This window comes from Argopecten irradians, chromosome 14, assembly GCF_041381155.1.
Source record: "Argopecten irradians isolate NY chromosome 14, Ai_NY, whole genome shotgun sequence".
Lineage (NCBI taxonomy): Eukaryota > Metazoa > Mollusca > Bivalvia > Pectinida > Pectinidae > Argopecten > Argopecten irradians.
The window spans coordinates 1811983-1831708 of NC_091147.1; the positions used below are offsets into that span (position 1 = coordinate 1811983).

General features: G+C 37.3%; 1 protein-coding gene across 2 annotated transcripts; it reads left to right on the top strand.

The window, feature by feature from the left end:
• The first annotated feature begins 2 nt into the window (after positions 1-2).
• Positions 3-18679, top strand: LOC138307372 (flavin-containing monooxygenase 5-like). 2 transcript variants are annotated; one of them, XM_069248081.1, is made up of 10 exons: positions 3-317; positions 3366-3535; positions 4031-4192; positions 4467-4593; positions 6069-6239; positions 6567-6675; positions 7022-7171; positions 14486-14671; positions 15192-15325; positions 15596-18679. In XM_069248081.1, exons 1-10 carry the CDS (start codon positions 127-129, stop codon positions 15783-15785), a joined length of 1590 nt encoding a protein of 529 aa, XP_069104182.1. In that variant the 5' UTR covers positions 3-126; the 3' UTR covers positions 15786-18679. The 2 variants fall into 2 exon arrangements, with proteins under 2 accessions (XP_069104182.1, XP_069104183.1); XM_069248082.1 differs by lacking the exon at positions 6069-6239.
• The last annotated feature ends 1047 nt before the right edge of the window (positions 18680-19726 follow it).

Genomic DNA, 19726 nt, shown 5'->3' on the forward strand with positions numbered 1-19726 from the left:
CCGGAAGTTTAACTAAAATGGAAACAAGGCCACATGTGTACGTGTGTGTAGTGATGATGCGAGGGAACTTTGAACCCGGTTTTTGGTCGTGAGTGGAAACATATCACATTTTTACTGTCATCTACAATGGAGATCGGAAGTAACCCACCGGTCCGCAAAGATGTCATCATCATTGGAGCTGGGATTTCAGGAATTGCAGCCGCCAAATGTCTGCATGAATCAGGCCTGGACCCGATAGTGCTAGAGAGAACTGGTGACGTTGGGGGCTTATGGACATTCAGGGAAAATGATTATGGCGTTATGAGGTTTACACACATGTACGTAATTTCAAAATAATGTTTTTGCCAATATGGGGTGTTTGATTCAATATTGGTGACTATTATTTCATCATTAAAAGCAAGATATGTTACTTAACCTATATCTACATGACATCACACAGCTGTTATACACCTATCAGGTGTTTGGTCATCATCGAGTCATGTGAGGTGATGTCGTCTGTGAAATACTAAAAGACACATATTAACAGTTAAATCTTCATTCTACATCACAATCTTGGATGTGATGTTTTTTTTTTTAAATTTCACTTATGATCAAATGAAATTATGAAATACATTTTTTTCAATGGGATGGTGCCTTTATTTGGTCCTAATTACACCCAAAACTGTCGCAAATAGCTAATGATTATTAAAAAAAAAAAAAATCCAGAAGTAGTGATGTCTCTCCCTTCAGTGACTTTATTGTGGCTTTACATTGAGGCACCAGCTGCTTCAGATTATGTGAAATAAAGGTAAATCTATACTTTTACAAACATACAATAGTATCATTGTCAGCCACTTGAACACACATGTACATGTATACTACAGATATTAATAATTAATTAGGTAACCTAGTATTGTCTGTGTCCACAATATGTAATGGATTGATTGACGTTAATTACTTTTCTAAGCTTAAGTAACACATAGAAATAGATGCATGAACCAATAAATACAAACAACATGTATGTTAAGATAAAAATGTCAATATGGTAATATAAGTATTCTGACAGACATATGCCATTGTACACATATGACCAGACAACTGTACACCTATGTTATGTGTCCATTAACTAGATCAGTTAAAAAACCCACTTTGGAATGCTTTATTTTATTGGTTATCCCCCTAGTATAAAAGATAACTGAGGCTATAACCAATTGGACTGATTACCCACCCACATAACACTGTAAAAGGCTATCATGAGTTGCTGATGAAGTGATAAGCGAATCCTTCATTTGACAGTGTATGACCCCTTCCCTGTGACAGTGTATGACCCCCTCCCTGTGACAGTGTATGACACCCTCCCTGTGACAGTGTATGAACCCCTCCCTGTGACAGTGTATGACCCCCTCCCTGTGACGTATGACTCCCTCCCTGTGACAGTGTATGACCCCACTGTGACAGTGTATGACTCCCTCCCTGTGACAGTGTATGACCCTCACTGTGACAGTGTATGACTCCCTCCCTGTGACAGTGTATGACTCCCTCCCTGTGACTGTGTATGACCCCCTCCCTGTGACAGTGTATGACCCCCTCCCTGTGACAGTGTATGACTTACTCCCTGTGACAGTGTATGACCCCCTCCCTGTGACAGTGTATGACCCCCCTGTGACAGTGTATGACTCCCTCCCTGTGACAGTGTATGACTCCCTCCCTGTGACAGTGTATGACCCCCTCCCTGTGACAGTGTATGACCCCCTCCCTGTGACAGTGTATGACCCCCTCCCTGTGACAGTGTATGACCCCCTCCCTGTGACAGTGTATGACCCCCTCCCTGTGACAGTATATGACCCCCTCCCTGTGACAGTGTATGACCCCCTCTCTGTGACAGTGTATGACCCTTTTCCTGTGACAGTGTATGACCCCCTACATATATGTAAACAGTAGTAAATGTTGTGTCAGTTAGACATGTAATCTATAGTAAGGTGTGCCCTATCAGTACAATAGCAGCCAGCGTGTGGCTATACTGTAGGTGACACCAGGATATTTACTCACCACACCCAATAGACATTGTATACACACACTTATATACCTACACCCTGTATTTATCTCTACATAGACAACGTGTGGGACATGTATAAAAGAACCCTTAATTTTGTCATGATAATCTAAGTAAATATCCATGTTTGTATTTAATTTGAAAATCTCACCAAAATGGCTTTGATTTTAAACAGCAGTTATCTCCCTTCCCACAGTATGGTGACTATCAGCCCCTGAAAAATGTTTTTTCCTATTAAATCATTATACCATTAATGATTTCTCAGATTGCAGAGTCTTAATTATTGAATAAAGGTCAAGGGCCATTGATTTCGTGTACAAAAACTTAAATCCATAGTATATATAGCTAAAAATGTTTGATAATTTTGTGGCTAGAGTCAGTCACAGAGACATGGGATTTATAATGTATATTACTACTACACTTACAATTTACCGATCGCCAGGTGTAATAAAGCCAAGCTTCCTGCTTGCAAATTCATGTATGTTTTTATTCAATGTTGGAGCAAACATTGTAGCACACACAATAAACAATGTAAAGTCACATGCGGTGTGATTGACAGCTGGCGATCGTTCATTTGTATCATGATCTCTCCCTGAACAATAATCATGTTTCCCGACATCATCCTAATTACTTTAATTCAATTGCACCATATAGCTAAACAGGGAAATAAGCCTTCATTCATTGTTAAATTACGCAAAGAATCTTATTACTTTATCTTAGGTCTCTGACATACAATAATGGAGATAGATATTACAATTGTGAGTAATCTTTTATTAGCCCACATCATCTTTTCAAATCGCTTTTTGTTCGTTTGTCTGTCCATCTGTCCATCCCTCTGTCAATCTGTCCTTCTGTCCGCTAACAATCCTTGTTACCTCTATTTCTCAGAAAGTACTGAAGCGATCTGCCTCAAATTTGATATGTAGATTCCCTTAGGGCTCTAGTTGTGCATATTGCATTTTGTGACCGTTTGGTCAACAAGATGGCTGACAGGCTGCCATCTTGGATTTTGACAGTTGAAGGTTGTTACCACTATTTCTCAGAAAGTACTGAAATAGTTGTGCATATTACATTTTGATACTGATTTGTCGACAAAATGGCTGAAAAGCCGCTACATTGTATCATGGATTTTGACAGTTGAAGGTTAATTGTTACTTCTATATCTCAGAAAGTACAGAAGGGATTTGTTTAAAATTTCATATGCAGATTCCCCTAGGGCTTTACTTGTGCATATTGCATTTTGAGATCTATGGAATATCTTGTTTTTTTTGTTTTGGAAACACATTGAGCCTTTAAAGTCAATTTTATGACTATGATAATTTTTTATTATCAGAAATGTATCCAAGTACAATTACTGTTTCTCGGATTTCCCATTCCCGGAGGAAATGCCGGACTTTCCTCACAACACTGACATGGCACAGTATATCCGTGACTACTGTACAAAGTTTGATGTCTACCAACACATCCGCTTCTATCACAAAGTACTCACTGTGGAGAGAACAGGTACTACATTCTTCTAGGTCATCTTTTCAACTCTTTGTATAACAATATAATTCAACTTGTAAATATGCTTACAATATTTGTTTATGACTTAAACAGGCTCCATGTTGGAAAGGTATATGCTAACAGTATTCCACTTACCTTTTCACATATGAAGGTGTCCTACAGACGTAGTTTAAAATCTGTGAAGAACAGTATAGTAACTGCATGACCAATTAGTGTTAAGCCCCCTACTATGGAGATCTTTATACGCTTGCAATGGGAAGACTACTGTGCACATTCCAGTAGATGTAAATAGTTCTTGGTATCAGAAATTTACATATAATACAGAAGTAAATTCAAATATGGAATTTGTGCGTATTTTCTTTTGTTTTTTTTTAGTTGGTTGATAGATTTTCATTTTTACTTTTTATGAATACAGTTGGCATCAAATATATTCTATAGAATGTGTTAACACTATAAATAAATCTGTTCTTTACCAACTGATCTTGTATCTAGGTGAGGAATGGAAAGTGAAGTGCCAGGAGGTCGGTGAAGATGGAAAGACTGTCAAATCTATAAACAAACCAGAAATATTCATTTCAAAGTTTCTCGCTATAGCCACTGGTCACCATGCCAAACCAAGCTTACCTAACTTTCCTGGCATGGACTCATTCAAAGGTAAAGTCGTAAAAACAAGATCTAGAGCATAATAACATAACTATACTAGTAAAATCCAAGTCAGCTCCATTCGACTGAACCTTGGTAATACTTTTGATTATTGTAGTAACAAGCTAAGTGTATATTGACATATTTTATAGTAAAAAGCTAATTAGTAGAATTTTCTTCAGTCTGAATTAAATTTGTCTTAGAACCTACAAAATACTTCTTAAAAAGACCATTCAATATATGTGATTTCAGTTCAAGAAATTTAACTGTACGTTTCCAATTTAAGGGGAGGCAATCCACGCAGTAAATTTCAATGACGCTCTGTCTAATGGTATGGTAGGAAAGAGAGTGTTGGTGGTCGGCATTGGGAACAGCGCTGTCGACGCTGCAGTCAACTGTGCCTCAGTGGGCAGGTAAGTCAATTAACAACTGTGGCTCTTTATTTTGTTACAGGTGTAAGTCTGTGTACATCAGTTGTAGATCTTTATTTTGTTACAGGTGTAAGTCTGTGTACATCAGTTGTAGGCCTTTATTTTGTTACAGGTGTAAGTCTGTGTACATCAGTTGTAGATCTTTATTTTGTTACAGGTGTAAGTCTGTGTACATCAGTTGTAGATCTTTATTTTGTTACAGGTGTAAGTCTGTGTACATCAGTTGTAGGCCTTTATTTTGTTACAGGTGTAAGTCTGTGTACATCAGTTGTAGGTCTTTATTTTGTTACAGATGTAAGTCTGTATACATCAATTGTAGGTCTTTATTTCGTTACAGGTGTAAGTCTGTGTACATCAATTGTAGGTCGTTATTTTGTTACAGGTGTAAATCTGTGTACATCAGTTCTAGGTCTTTATTTTGTTATAGGTGTAAGTCTGTGTACATCAGTTGAAGGTCTGTATTTCTTTACAGGTGTAAGTCTGTGTACATCAGTTGAAGGTCTTTATTTTGTTACAGGTGTAAGTCTGTGTACATCAATTGTTGGTCTTTATTTTGTTACAGGTGTAAATCTGTGTACATCAGTTCTAGATCTTTATTTTGTTACAGGTGTAAGGCTGTGCACATCAGTTGAAGGTCTTTATTTCTTTACAGGTGTAAGTCTGTGTACATCAGTTGAAGGTCTTTATTTTGTTACAGGTGTAAGTCTGTGTACATCAATTGTAGGTCTTTATTTTGTTACAGGTGTAAATCTGTGTATATCAGTTGTAGGCCTTTATTTTGTTACAAGTGTAAGTCTGTGTACATCAGTTGTAGGTCTATTTTGTTACAGGTGTAAATCTGTGTATATCAGTTGTAGGTCTTTATTTTGTTACAGGTGTAAGTCTGTGTACATCAGTTGTAGGTCTTTATTTGTTACAGGTGTAAATCTGTGTATATCAGTTGTAGGCTTTTATTTTGTTACTGGTCTAAGTCTGTGTACATAAGTTGTAGGTCTATTTTGTTACAGGTGTAAGTCTGTGTACATCAGTTGTAGATCTTTATTTTGTTACTGGTGTAAGTCTGTGTACATCAGTTGTAGATCTTTATTTTGTTACAGGTGTAGGTCTGTGTACATCAGTTGTAGATCTTTATTTTGTTACTGGTGTAAGTCTGTGTACATCAGTTGTAGGCCTTTATTTTGTTATAGATGTAAGTCTGTGTACATCAATTGTAGGTCTTTATTTTGTTACCAGTGTAAGTCTGTGTTCATCAGTTGTAGGTCTTTATTTTGTTACAGGTGTAGGTCTGTGTACATCAGTTGTTGGCCTTTATTTTGATACAGACGCAAGTCTGTGTACATCAGTTGTAAATCTTTATTTTGTTACAGGTGTAAGTCTGTGTACATCAGTTCTAGGTCTTTATTTTGTTACAGGTGTAAGTCTGTGTACATCAGTTGAAGGTCTGTATTTCTTTACAGGTGTAAGTCTGTGTACATCAGTTCTAGGTCTGGAGCCTGGGTATTTTCTAACTACGTGCTAGGCTTCCCAGCAGATCTGTATGCATGTAGAGTATTCCTCAAATTACCATGGAAACTTGCAACATACATTTTAGAGTTAATCATCAAGCTGATCTCAGGAAATCCTAAAAAGTTAGTTATTTTACTTCATTTTATCTTTATTCATAAGCAGATCATGTACCTAAGTATACCTTTTATATACAAAAACCAAAGAAAATCAATGCAGATTAGTCTATGTCGATTTAAATCATGATAGTATTAAATATATTTTCTGTTGATATTGGAAATAAGTTTTATTTCTTTAAAAGAAAATGGTAAAGGTCGGTAAAGGTCTTATTCTTATATATTTACATGATAGATACCAAATATAATGTTATGAAATGAAGAGAAAAGCATATGTTACCTTGCTCTTGTCTAGAGATGACGATCCTTTCTGATGTACTCTTTATGTTTTGACAGATGGAATTTGAATCCAAAGATGCATGCTCTACAGACACAGCCAACAGTGAGTCCTACACTTATACATCATATACAGCGACGGGAGGTCAAGGTCGTCCCTAACATACAGGTGAGGCAATCTGCAAGGTTGTTTTCATGCTAAATTCGACTTTCTGATTGGCATATTCCTTTTCTTCATATTACTATGAAGAAAACATTAAAGAATGGTGCAAAAACGACGTTATCATGACATCACAATAGAGGCGTCGGCGTAGCATATTGATAAAAATAATCTATTGGAAAATTAATGGAATCTTAAGTTTAAACGTAATCTATGTTATCAAGTAAACTGAAAAAAATGATTCTAAGCGTTGATGTAACTGTATTTTAGCACTTAATCCGGTTGTGAAATAAATTTTGTTTGCAAATATTTGTGAGAATCCATTACATAGATAAATTTCTGTTTTCTGTTGTAGAGAATTGAAAACAATGAGGTTTTCTTCATGAATGGTGAGCATGCTGAGTTTGACCACATCATTTATTGTACAGGATACAAAGTGGACCTTCCCTTCCTCAGTGATGACCTACAGAAACTGGTCCTAGACAAGGATACCAATGCTGTCAAGGTAACGAGCCATCATCCCCACCCCAACAAACACTCATCAATTCATTTAAGTTATATGTACTGTACTAGACAATGCTGTCAAGGTAACGAGCCATCATCCCCCACCCCAACAAACACTCATCAATTCATTTAAGTTATGTGTGCTGTATTAGACAATGCTGTCAAGGTAACAAGCCATCATCCCCACCCTGACAAACACTCATCAATTCATTTAAGTTATAAGTGTTGTACTAGACAAGGATACCAATGCTGTCAAAGTAACGAGCCATCATCCCCCACCCCAACAAACACTCATCAATTCATTTAAGTTATATGTGCTGTACTAGACAATGCTGTCAAGGTAACGAGCCATTATCCACACCCCAACAAACACTCATCAATTCATTTTAGTTATATGTGCTGTACTAGACAATGCTGTCAAGGTAACGAGCCATCATCCCCCACCCCAACAAATACTCATCAATTCATTTAAGTTATATGTCCTGTACTAGACAAGGATACCAATGCTGTCAAGGTAACGAGCCATCATCCCCACCCCAACAAACACTCATCAATTCATTTAAGTTATATGTGCTGTACTAGACAATGCTGTCAAGGTAACAAGCCATTATCCACACCCCAACAAACACTCATCAATTCATTTAAGTTATATGTGCTGTACTAGACAATGCTGTCAAGGTAACGAGCCATTATCCACACCCCAACAAACACTCATCAATTCATTTTAGTTATATGTGCTGTACTAGACAATGCTGTCAAGGTAACGAGCCATCATCCCCCACCCCAACAAATACTCATCAATTCATTTAAGTTATATGTCCTGTACTAGACAAGGATACCAATGCTGTCAAGGTAACGAGCCATCATCCCCACCCCAACAAACACTCATCAATTCATTTAAGTTATATGTGCTGTACTAGACAAGGACACCAATGCTGTCAAGGTAACGAGCCATCATCCCTACCCCAACAAACACTCATCAATTCATTTAAGTTATATGTGCTGTACTTGACAATGCTGTCAAGGTAACGAGCCATCATCCCTACCCCAACAAACACTTATCAATTCATTTAAGTTATATTTGCTGTAATAGACAATGCTGTCAAGGTAACGAGCCATCATCCCTACCCCAACAAACACTCATTAATTCATTTAAGTTATATATGTTGTACTAGACAAGGCCACCAATGCTGTCAAGGTAACGAGCCATCATCCCCACCCCAACAAACACTCATCAATTCATTTAAGTTATATGTGCTGTACTAGACAATGCTGTCACGGTAACGAGTTATCATCCCCTCCCCAACAAACACTCATCAATTCATTTAAGTTATATGTGCTGTACTAGACAAGGACACCAATGCTGTCAAGGTAACGAGCCATCATCCCCCACCGCAACAAACACTCATCAATTCATTTAAGTTATATGTGCTGTACTAGACAAGGACACCAATGCTGTCAAGGTAACGAGCCATCATCCCCACCCCAACAAACACTCATCAATTCATTTAAGTTATATGTGCTGTACTAGACAATGCTGTCAAGGTAACGAGCCATCATCCCCACCCCAACAAACACTCATCAATTCATTTAAGTTATATGTGTTGTACTAGACAAGGACACCAATGCTGTCAAGGTAACGAGCCATCATCCCCACCCCAACAAACACTCATCAATTCATTTAAGTTATATGTGCTGTACTAGACAAGGATACCAATGCTGTCAAGGTAACGAGCCATCATCCCCACCCCAACAAACACTCATCAATTCATTTAAGTTATATGTGTTGTACTAGACAAGGACACCAATGCTGTCAAGGTAACGAGCCATCATCCCTACCCCAACAAACACTCATCAATTCATTTAAGTTATATGTGCTGTACTAGACAATGCTGTCAAGGTAACGAGCCATCATCCCCACCCCAACAAACACTCATCAATTCATTTAAGTTATATGTGCTGTACTAGACAAGGATACCAATGCTGTCAAGGTAACGAGCCATCATCCCCACCCCAACAAACACTTATCAATTCATTTAAGTTATATTTGCTGTACTAGACAATGCTGTCAAGGTAACGAGCCATCATCCCCACCCCAACAAACACTCATCAATTCATTTAAGTTATATGTGCTGTACTAGACAAGGACACCAATGCTGTCAAGGTAACGAGCCATCATCCCCACCCCAACAAACACTCATCAATTCATTTAAGTTATATGTGCTGTACTAGACAAGGATACCAATGCTGTCAAGGTAACGAGCCATCATCCCCACCCCAACAAACACTCATCAATTCATTTAAGTTATATGTGCTGTACTAGACAATGCTGTCAAGGTAACGAGCCATCATCCCCACCCCAACAAACACTCATCAATTCATTTAAGTTATATGTGCTGTACTAGACAATGCTGTCAAGGTAACGAGCCATCATCCCCACCCCAACAAACACTCATCAATTCATTTAAGTTATATGTGCTGTACTAGACAAGGACACCAATGCTGTCAAGGTAACGAGCCATCATCCCCACCCCAACAAACACTCATCAATTCATTTAAGTTATATGTGCTGTACTAGACAAGGACAATGCTGTCAAGGTAACGAGCCATCATCCCCACCCCAACAAACACTCATCAATTCATTTAAGTTATATGTGCTGTACTAGACAATGCTGTCAAGGTAACGAGCCATCATCCCCACCCCAACAAACACTCATCAATTCATTTAAGTTATATGTGCTGTACTAGACAAGGACACCAATGCTGTCAAGGTAACGAGCCATCATCCCCACCCCAACAAACACTCATCAATTCATTTAAGTTATATGTGCTGTACTAGACAAGGATACCAATGCTGTCAAGGTAACGAGCCATCATCCCCACCCCAACAAACACTCATCAATTCATTTAAGTTATATGTGCTGTACTAGACAAGGATACCAATGCTGTCAAGGTAACGAGCCATCATCCCCACCCCAACAAACACTCATCAATTCATTTAAGTTATATGTGCTGTACTAGACAAGGACACCAATGCTGTCAAGGTAACGAGCCATCATCCCCACCCCAACAAACACTCATCAATTCATTTAAGTTATATGTGCTGTACTAGACAAGGACACCAATGCTGTCAAGGTAACGAGCCATCATCCCCACCCCAACAAACACTCATCAATTCATTTAAGTTATATGTGCTGTACTAGACAAGGACACCAATGCTGTCAAGGTAACGAGCCATCATCCCCCACCCCAACAAACACTCATCAATTCATTTAAGTTATATGTGCTGTACTAGACAAGGACACCAATGCTGTCAAGGTAACGAGCCATCATCCCCACCCCAACAAACACTCATCAATTCATTTAAGTTATATGTGCTGTACTAGACAAGACCAATGCTGTCAAGGTAACGAGCCATCATCCCCACCCCAACAAACACTCATCAATTCATTTAAGTTATATGTGCTGTACTAGACAAGGACACCAATGCTGTCAAGGTAACGAGCCATCATCCCCACCCCAACAAACACTCATCAATTCATTTAAGTTATATGTGCTGTACTAGACAAGGATACCAATGCTGTCAAGGTAACGAGCCATCATCCCCACCCCAACAAACACTCATCAATTCATTTAAGTTATATGTGCTGTACTAGACAAGGATACCAATGCTGTCAAGGTAACGAGCCATCATCCCCACCCCAACAAACACTCATCAATTCATTTAAGTTATATGTGCTGTACTAGACAAGGAGACAATGCTGTCAAGGTAACGAGCCATCATCCCCACCCCAACAAACACTCATCAATTCATTTAAGTTATATGTGCTGTACTAGACAATGCTGTCAAGGTAACGAGCCATCATCCCCACCCCAACAAACACTCATCAATTCATTTAAGTTATATGTGCTGTACTAGACAATGCTGTCAAGGTAACGAGCCATCATCCCCACCCCAACAAACACTCATCAATTCATTTAAGTTATATGTGCTGTACTAGACAAGGACACCAATGCTGTCAAGGTAACGAGCCATCATCCCCACCCCAACAAACACTCATCAATTCATTTAAGTTATATGTGCTGTACTAGACAAGGACACCAATGCTGTCAAGGTAACGAGCCATCATCCCCCACCGCAACAAACACTCATCAATTCATTTAAGTTATATGTGCTGTACTAGACAAGGATACCAATGCTGTCAAGGTAACGAGCCATCATCCCCACCCCAACAAACACTCATCAATTCATTTAAGTTATATGTGCTGTACTAGACAAGGACACCAATGCTGTCAAGGTAACGAGCCATCATCCCCACCCAACAAACACTCATCAATTCATTTAAGTTATATGTGCTGTACTAGACAAGGACACCAATGCTGTCAAGGTAACGAGCCATCATCCCCACCCCAACAAACACTCATCAATTCATTTAAGTTATATGTGCTGTACTAGACAAGGACCAATGCTGTCAAGGTAACGAGCCATCATCCCCACCCCAACAAACACTCATCAATTCATTTAAGTTATATGTGCTGTACTAGACAAGGATACCAATGCTGTCAAGGTAACGAGCCATCATCCCCACCCCAACAAACACTCATCAATTCATTTAAGTTATATGTGCTGTACTAGACCAATGCTGTCAAGGTAACGAGCCATCATCCCCACCCCAACAAACACTCATCAATTCATTTAAGTTATATGTGCTGTACTAGACAAGGACCAATGCTGTCAAGGTAACGAGCCATCATCCCCACCCCAACAAACACTCATCAATTCATTTAAGTTATATGTGCTGTACTAGACAAGGATACCAATGCTGTCAAGGTAACGAGCCATCATCCCCACCCCAACAAACACTCATCAATTCATTTAAGTTAAATGAGCTGTACTAGACAAGGAACAATGCTGTCAAGGTAACGAGCCATCATCCCCACCCCAACAAACACTCATCAATTCATTTAAGTTATATGTGCTGTACTAGACAAGGACCAATGCTGTCAAGGTAACGAGCCATCATCCCCACCCCAACAAACACTCATCAATTCATTTAAGTTATATGTGCTGTACTAGACAAGGAACCAATGCTGTCAAGGTAACGAGCCATCATCCCCACCCCAACAAACACTCATCAATTCATTTAAGTTATATGTGCTGTACTAGACAAGACCAATGCTGTCAAGGTAACGAGCCATCATCCCCACCCCAACAAACACTCATCAATTCATTTAAGTTATATGTGCTGTACTAGACAATGCTGTCAAGGTAACGAGCCATCATCCCCACCCCAACAAAAACTCATCAATTCATTTAAGTTATATGTGCTGTACTAGACAATGCTGTCAAGGTAACGAGCCATCATCCCCACCCCAACAAACACTCATCAATTCATTTAAGTTATATGTGCTGTACTAGACAAGTACCAATGCTGTCAAGGTAACGAGCCATCATCCCCACCCCAACAAACACTCATCAATTCATTTAAGTTATATGTGCTGTACTAGACAAGGACCAATGCTGTCAAGGTAACGAGCCATCATCCCCACCCCAACAAACACTCATCAATTCATTTAAGTTATATGTGCTGTACTAGCAAGACAATGCTGTCAAGGTAACGAGCCATCATCCCCACCCCAACAAACACTCATCAATTCATTTAAGTTATATGTGTGTACGCAAACTGACACAATGCTGTCAAGGTAACGAGCCCATCCCCACCCAACAAACACTATCAATTCATTTAAGTTATATGTTGCTGTACTGACAAGGATACCAATGCTGTCAAGGTAACGAGCCATCATCCCCACCCCAACAAACACTCATCAATTCATTTAAGTTATATGTGCTGTACTAGACAATGCTGTCAAGGTAACGAGCCATCATCCCCACCCCAACAAACACTCATCAATTCATTTAAGTTATATGTGCTGTACTAGACAAGGATACCAATGCTGTCAAGGTAACGAGCCATCATCCCCACCCCAACAAACACTCATCAATTCATTTAAGTTATATGTGCTGTACTAGACAATGCTGTCAAGGTAACGAGCCATCATCCCCACCCCAACAAACACTCATCAATTCATTTAAGTTATATGTGCTGTACTAGACAATGCTGTCAAGGTAACGAGCCATCATCCCCCCACCCCAACAAACACTCATCAATTCATTTAAGTTATATGTGCTGTACTAGGACAATGCTGTCAAGGTAACGAGCCATCATCCCCACCCCAACAAACACTCATTAATTCATTTAAGTTATATGTGCTGTACTGACAAGACAATGCTGTCAAGGTAACGAGCCATCATCCCCACCCCAACAAACACTCATCAATTCATTTAAGTTATATGTGCTGTACTAGACAAGGATACCAATGCTGTCAAGGTAACGAGCCATCATCCCCACCCCAACAAACACTCATTAATTCATTTAAGTTATATGTGCTGTACTAGACAAGGACACCAATGCTGTCAAGGTAACGAGCCATCATCCCCACCCCAACAAACACTCATCAATTCATTTAAGTTATATGTGCTGTACTAGACAAGGATACCAATGCTGTCAAGGTAACGAGCCATCATCCCCACCCCAACAAACACTCATCAATTCATTTAAGTTATATGTGCTGTACTAGACAATGCTGTCAAGGTAACGAGCCATCATCCCCACCCCAACAAACACTCATTAATTCATTTAAGTTATATGTGCTGTACTAGACAATGCTGTCAAGGTAACGAGCCATCATCCCCACCCCAACAAACACTCATTAATTCATTTAAGTTATATGTGCTGTACTAGACAATGCTGTCAAGGTAACGAGCCATCATCCCCACCCCAACAAACACTCATCAATTCATTTAAGTTAATGTGCTGTACTAGACAAGGATACCAATGCTGTCAAGGTAACGAGCCATCATCCCCACCCCAACAAACACTCATCAATTCATTTAAGTTATATGTGCTGTACTAGACAATGCTGTCAAGGTAACGAGCCATCATCCCCACCCCAACAAACACTCATCAATTCATTTAAGTTATATGTGCTGTACTAGACAAGGATACCAATGCTGTCAAGGTAACGAGCCATCATCCCCACCCCAACAAACACTCATCAATTCATTTAAGTTATATGTGCTGTACTAGACAATGCTGTCAAGGTAACGAGCCATCATCCCCACCCCAACAAACTGAGCCATCATCCCCACTCCAACAAACATGAATCAATTCATTAATGCCTTGTTTTACTGTACCTGCTTACAAAACAATGATTTATGATGCGTCAGTTAAAGTAATAAACTCTATCTTTCCAGCTGTACAAAAGTGTCTTTAACCCAGACATCGGCCCGAGTCTAGCCTTCATTGGATTTGTTCAGCCTGCCTCTGGTGGTGTGCTGTCGATGTCAGAGACTCAATCACGCTGGTTTGCTGAGCTGTGTAAAGGGAAGGTCAAACTGCCATCAAAGTCGGACATGTTCGATAGCATGAAATCAGAAAAGGTAAGGAAGCTGTAACCATATAGCATGACATCAGAATAGGTAAGGAAGCAGTAACCATTATACATTACCTTTAATATCAGTTATAAGTAAACTTACAACAGCTAGATAAACGTTTTTCATCTGATTTTGAACAATTAATGACCTTTAGTGTTGAGGTAGCTAACTAGTACGTTCAAGGAACTGATAACATTTATTCACTTTCACTTCATTTCGGCTTAATCATTGCTTAAGCTTTACAGTCATAAATTATGTTTGAAACTTTAAATTTGATTGCTTATGGAAATACCTCAAACAAGAGCGGAATGTTTTAGCAGACTAGATAGTTAAAGCTGAATATTAACATTGGTATTGATAAAAAATGCATAGCACCTAATACATAACTTAATATGTATTTGGTAACTTCTTGTGTGGCGTACTCTATCAATGTCTTTTGATGTTCTGATATTCTGATCCTTGAATATTTGGTTATTTGTAATCCTTTTGAGTAATTTCTAAACCTTATTACAATATTTGTGTACAGGAGAGCGTATCGAGTCGCTACTACCACTCCCCACGACACACACTACAGAAGGACCCTGTCATCTACAACGATGAAATTGCCGGGTTTATTGGTGCTAAACCAACCTTCCTCCAAAATCCACGACTTTTCTGGCAGTAAGATAATATACATACATCCATGGATGTAGTCATTTTGATATGCTTTTATAGATTTTTTATGAATATTACGTTAAATCATTACGGGTATAAACCAAAATTGTTTTAAACAATTATGACTATATTTTGGGTATCAGTATGTACTTAAGTTAAATAAGCCGAGTTTGACAGTGATATTCCGAGGGACATCAGGTACTGTAACCCCACATCATAAGCTAATAAGATAATATTGATGATAATAGTGTGTACAATGTAAGCGTTATGTTCCAGCTTGCTGTGGAGTAGCTGTGGGTCGTACCAGTGGCGACTACAGGGTCCCCACGCCTGGTCAGGAGCCACGGAGGCTGTGAGGAAGGTCCCAATCACAGACTTTATGAACCTTTTTGGTGTGGTCGTGTTCGGGATCATAGCGTTCATCCTGTATAAAGTGTGCTTCGCCTCAGAGTGCTGTTCCCATTAAACCGTATCTGTGATCCCACAAGGAGTGTTAAGAACAATAATTTTTATTTTGAGGGTAAACTGTTTTTTATTAAATTTTCTTCTATTTATAGCTTAACCATGATAGAATGGAATATTCTGTTGTGTAACATGTTAGTTGTTTCTATGGTTCCCCTTGTTGTCACCATGGTTGTTTTATAGTTGATGTTAATGACTATAAATACAACAAACTCTGCTTTGATTATCATTGTTCCCGTTATGCGATGAGTGTTCAATGTTCAAATACTCTGAAACACAAAATTTATTGTAGTTATGGTTTAATATTAATTTCTAGTGTTCAAAGTGAAACATTCTGAAAACAGAAGTGTCGTTAATGATTTTGGACATATAACTGATTAATTATAACTATGAAACACAAGAGAGTATGTTGTTAGTTATATATATGATTACACTTTACTAGTCAACTGCTATCAAGCTGATTTTTAGGTAAAGACATTTAAAGGATTTGATAAGAGTATATTTCCATTTGAAGATAATTTGTTTTCTGATGATTGTTTTAAATGCCACACTTGTACAGTGTCAATATTTTCCATTTATTATGTACTTTTTCTGTTCTGAAATATTAGTCATTTTATTGACGATTGTTTAACATTTTAGTTTTAATTTTTATAGATTGTATAGTTAAATTGTTTATTTTTTTGTGAATATTGTCAATATAAATTAACTGTGATATACGTAAAGCTGCCAAATTCAAATTACAATGTGAGAAATGGTATAACTAAATGAGATAATTGAATTGAATGTTATTTAATCTTTTAATTTTATACCTAAGTCATTCCTTAACAAAAAACATATGTTTGATAACTCTGTTTTTATGAATTCGGGTATTTTTACAACTGTCTTGTTTTATTTTGATTCAGTGCACAATCTTATATAATAACTTATTGATATCATTATGTATACATTTTACACTAGTCACATATGTCAATCAATCAAGCTAGAATACCTTAAAATTCTGAATGATGGAGTAAAACAAAGGGAAGTAAGCCTGATCTTTCAGAATTACTTTTAGCCTGTAATGACATGTAATGTAAACAATTGCGCGTTTATTGAGATTTCAAGTGTCGTATGATTGATGTAATCTAGTCTGCATTCTATGTTTGAATTACAATGGTAAGATGTAAATTTAAAGATGCTCCACCGCCGATAGAGCATAAATCATATTAATCATTTGAACAATAATTGGTGTGTAATCGTGTATATATATATGTCTAATTAACACAAAAATAATATAAAATAATTTATTTTGCCTTTGGTGCATGCGTAATCAGTATTTCATTCCATATAGGATAATAGTGCCACAGAAATTTTTCGGGGTGCAATTAATTATTTTTCATATTTTTAACTTGAAGTAAAATTGGAACCAAAAACTTTTCAATGGTGGTAATGGTGTAAAGTAAGTAACTTTTGTAACTGAAGAAAAATACTAATTCGTCTGCTCCTGTTTTTGATAGTGAAAAAATACCATTTGACAGCGGTGGAGCATCTTTAAATTGAATTTCACACTAAGCAGGTAATATACATATGCATGTTTACAAACTCAGTGACTGCTATACATACATGTGATTTACCACAACGAGGTATAAAACTTTGTCACTGTTGTAATATAACCAATGGCTGGAAATTAATTATGACATCAATGTATGGTATCAGTAAAAATGATGTGACATCGCGATTTGAAGGCATTGTGCCTCGATCTGCTGGATATTTGTAACTATTTTTTTAATTATTTGAATTGTAGGTTATTGTAGTTAAGTGATAAAATGTATCTCAAATTTTTGTTGATTTCATTAAGATTTTATGAAACTCATCTAAAATCTAAAAGTTTTCGTTTTTTCTCGGCAAGGCCTGCAAAAATATAAACTTCTAAGACTTGTTTTTTAAATATCATATGAAATTAACACAAATGAAAGACATTTATTGTTTACTTTATAAGGGATTTGTCTCTTTGTTTTACATTGTAAGACTTGATTGTGATAACTATATAGATAGATTTTATTATCAAATTCTATATTTACTTTATATGGATATACCTCTGTATAGATTCCAGTACATGTACATGTATAATGCAGATAGTCGTTTTCATTGGTTATATTGTATACACCCTTAAACATCTTTTCATTATTCATCTTAAAATGTCTTAATACACTAATCATATGGTTTAAGAATAGCATTATTTGAAATGTTTGAATGGTGCTTGGTAACTTTTGAACTTTGATTTTCTTTTTCTTTTATAAAATATGATATCAGTACTGGTGTACATGCTTGTGGTCCCTGGGTTAGAATAAGAAAGCTTGATACCTCTGGCCCTTGGGTAAAGTATCCCCACAAAAACATTCGCTTTGTTTACAAAAATTGGATGACATCACAATGACCTCTTATATCATAAATAGGCCACATTGGTCTTCACTTAACTATATGATTAATCTCCCATTAATTTTACATTGATTTGACCAGTAATCCACTAATACCTCCCCATTAAATATGACAATAATAGCCTCCAGCAATAAACCAATTAATCGATGGTTAGGGCCATGAAGAGAATTAATGGCATCTAACGCGCTAGGAAAAATAATTGTCATTGATAACTTGTTAATTTTTATAAGAAAAAAGATAATGGTATAATAATGGCCACAATATAGCATTAACACAAGGTATTTGATAGCGGAAAATGACGAAAAATACTTTGGTGTTTTATGATGATTTATTACACAACTCTTAGGAAATTTTACATTGACTCTCTTATGTCGACAATACCATGTATAGGTGCTTCTGGTGCTGATTATTTATAGACATATATTATGAAATTCATGTTCCAGTGTTTTATTTTCTTGTAATAAAGAGTACGAAAATTAATGCTTTTGTTGTTGTATTTCACTACGTCAATCAGCTAAGTGTTATAGATAACTAAGGGGAACTTTTCCTGGTGAAGATCATATATTGTTGTGGAGCGTTTGAACACAGATATGAACGAATCGGAAACTTACCTTGAATGATACTGATGCTATTGCTATTTGTTCACATCACTTCTGATTTTAAGATCAAGTTTCATATTTCATTTTTACCCCTGATCTAGATCAACTGTTATCATTATGTTGAACATTGACAACGATATTCAGGAAACGGGAACCGCTACAACATTACTGCACACTACTAGGTTCTGTGGACCATTCATTGAACAGAATTGAGCATGATCCTTACAAAGTGTTGTTATTTTTACTCCTGAAGATCCTCCAGTAGAATTGAGCTGGAATTTGCGAGGAACGTTACGAGGATGGATTTGGATACAAAGTATGTATTATGTTTGCTGGGTATAGTCTGATATGGCAACCGTCTTCATATGTCCGTTTTAAACTTGTTCCCATGTTCTTCATTTAGATTCAGTTTTTATATATCCGACTCATTTGATTCCGCCCTATTATAGTGTATATGATATTTTAACAATAAATACATATAATTTTAAGGTCACAAATATAAATCATTTTGTTCAATACAATGGCGATTCATGCGATTAAATTACGTTGTAGTTTGTGTTACAGAACAGAAGTACGGTATCAGTTGACCGCCGAAGTCCCTTTGGGCCTCATGTGTTAAACGAAGTCTTTAAATAACTAAATAATATAGTTCATCTGAGTCATTCAACGCTATATTCCACATGATATAAAATGTAATGATTGATATCTACAACCACCGTTTCATACGTAGAAATTTGAATTCTTAGCACAGCGTTTACTTGTCGTAACACACGTCAAAACGTTTGGTCCAAAGGTTGGTATCTTGTCATTTCAATTATTTTGCTCTGATATGTTGGTTCAAATATGGACCTGCATGAATTCACAATAATATCGCAACCTTATATTTATAGATCAATAGTAAATAGGCCATTGCTGATCTGATTCCAGC

Bases quoted from the DNA above. Each gene is read 5' to 3' on its own strand.
- LOC138307372 (XM_069248081.1), top strand. From the start codon at position 127: ATGGAGATCGGAAGTAACCCACCGGTCCGCAAAGATGTCATCATCATT. The intron at 7,172-14,485 runs GTAACGAGCCAT...CTATCTTTCCAG, and splicing joins AGGATACCAATGCTGTCAAG to CTGTACAAAAGTGTCTTTAA. The intron at 14,672-15,191 runs GTAAGGAAGCTG...ATTTGTGTACAG, and splicing joins ATAGCATGAAATCAGAAAAG to GAGAGCGTATCGAGTCGCTA.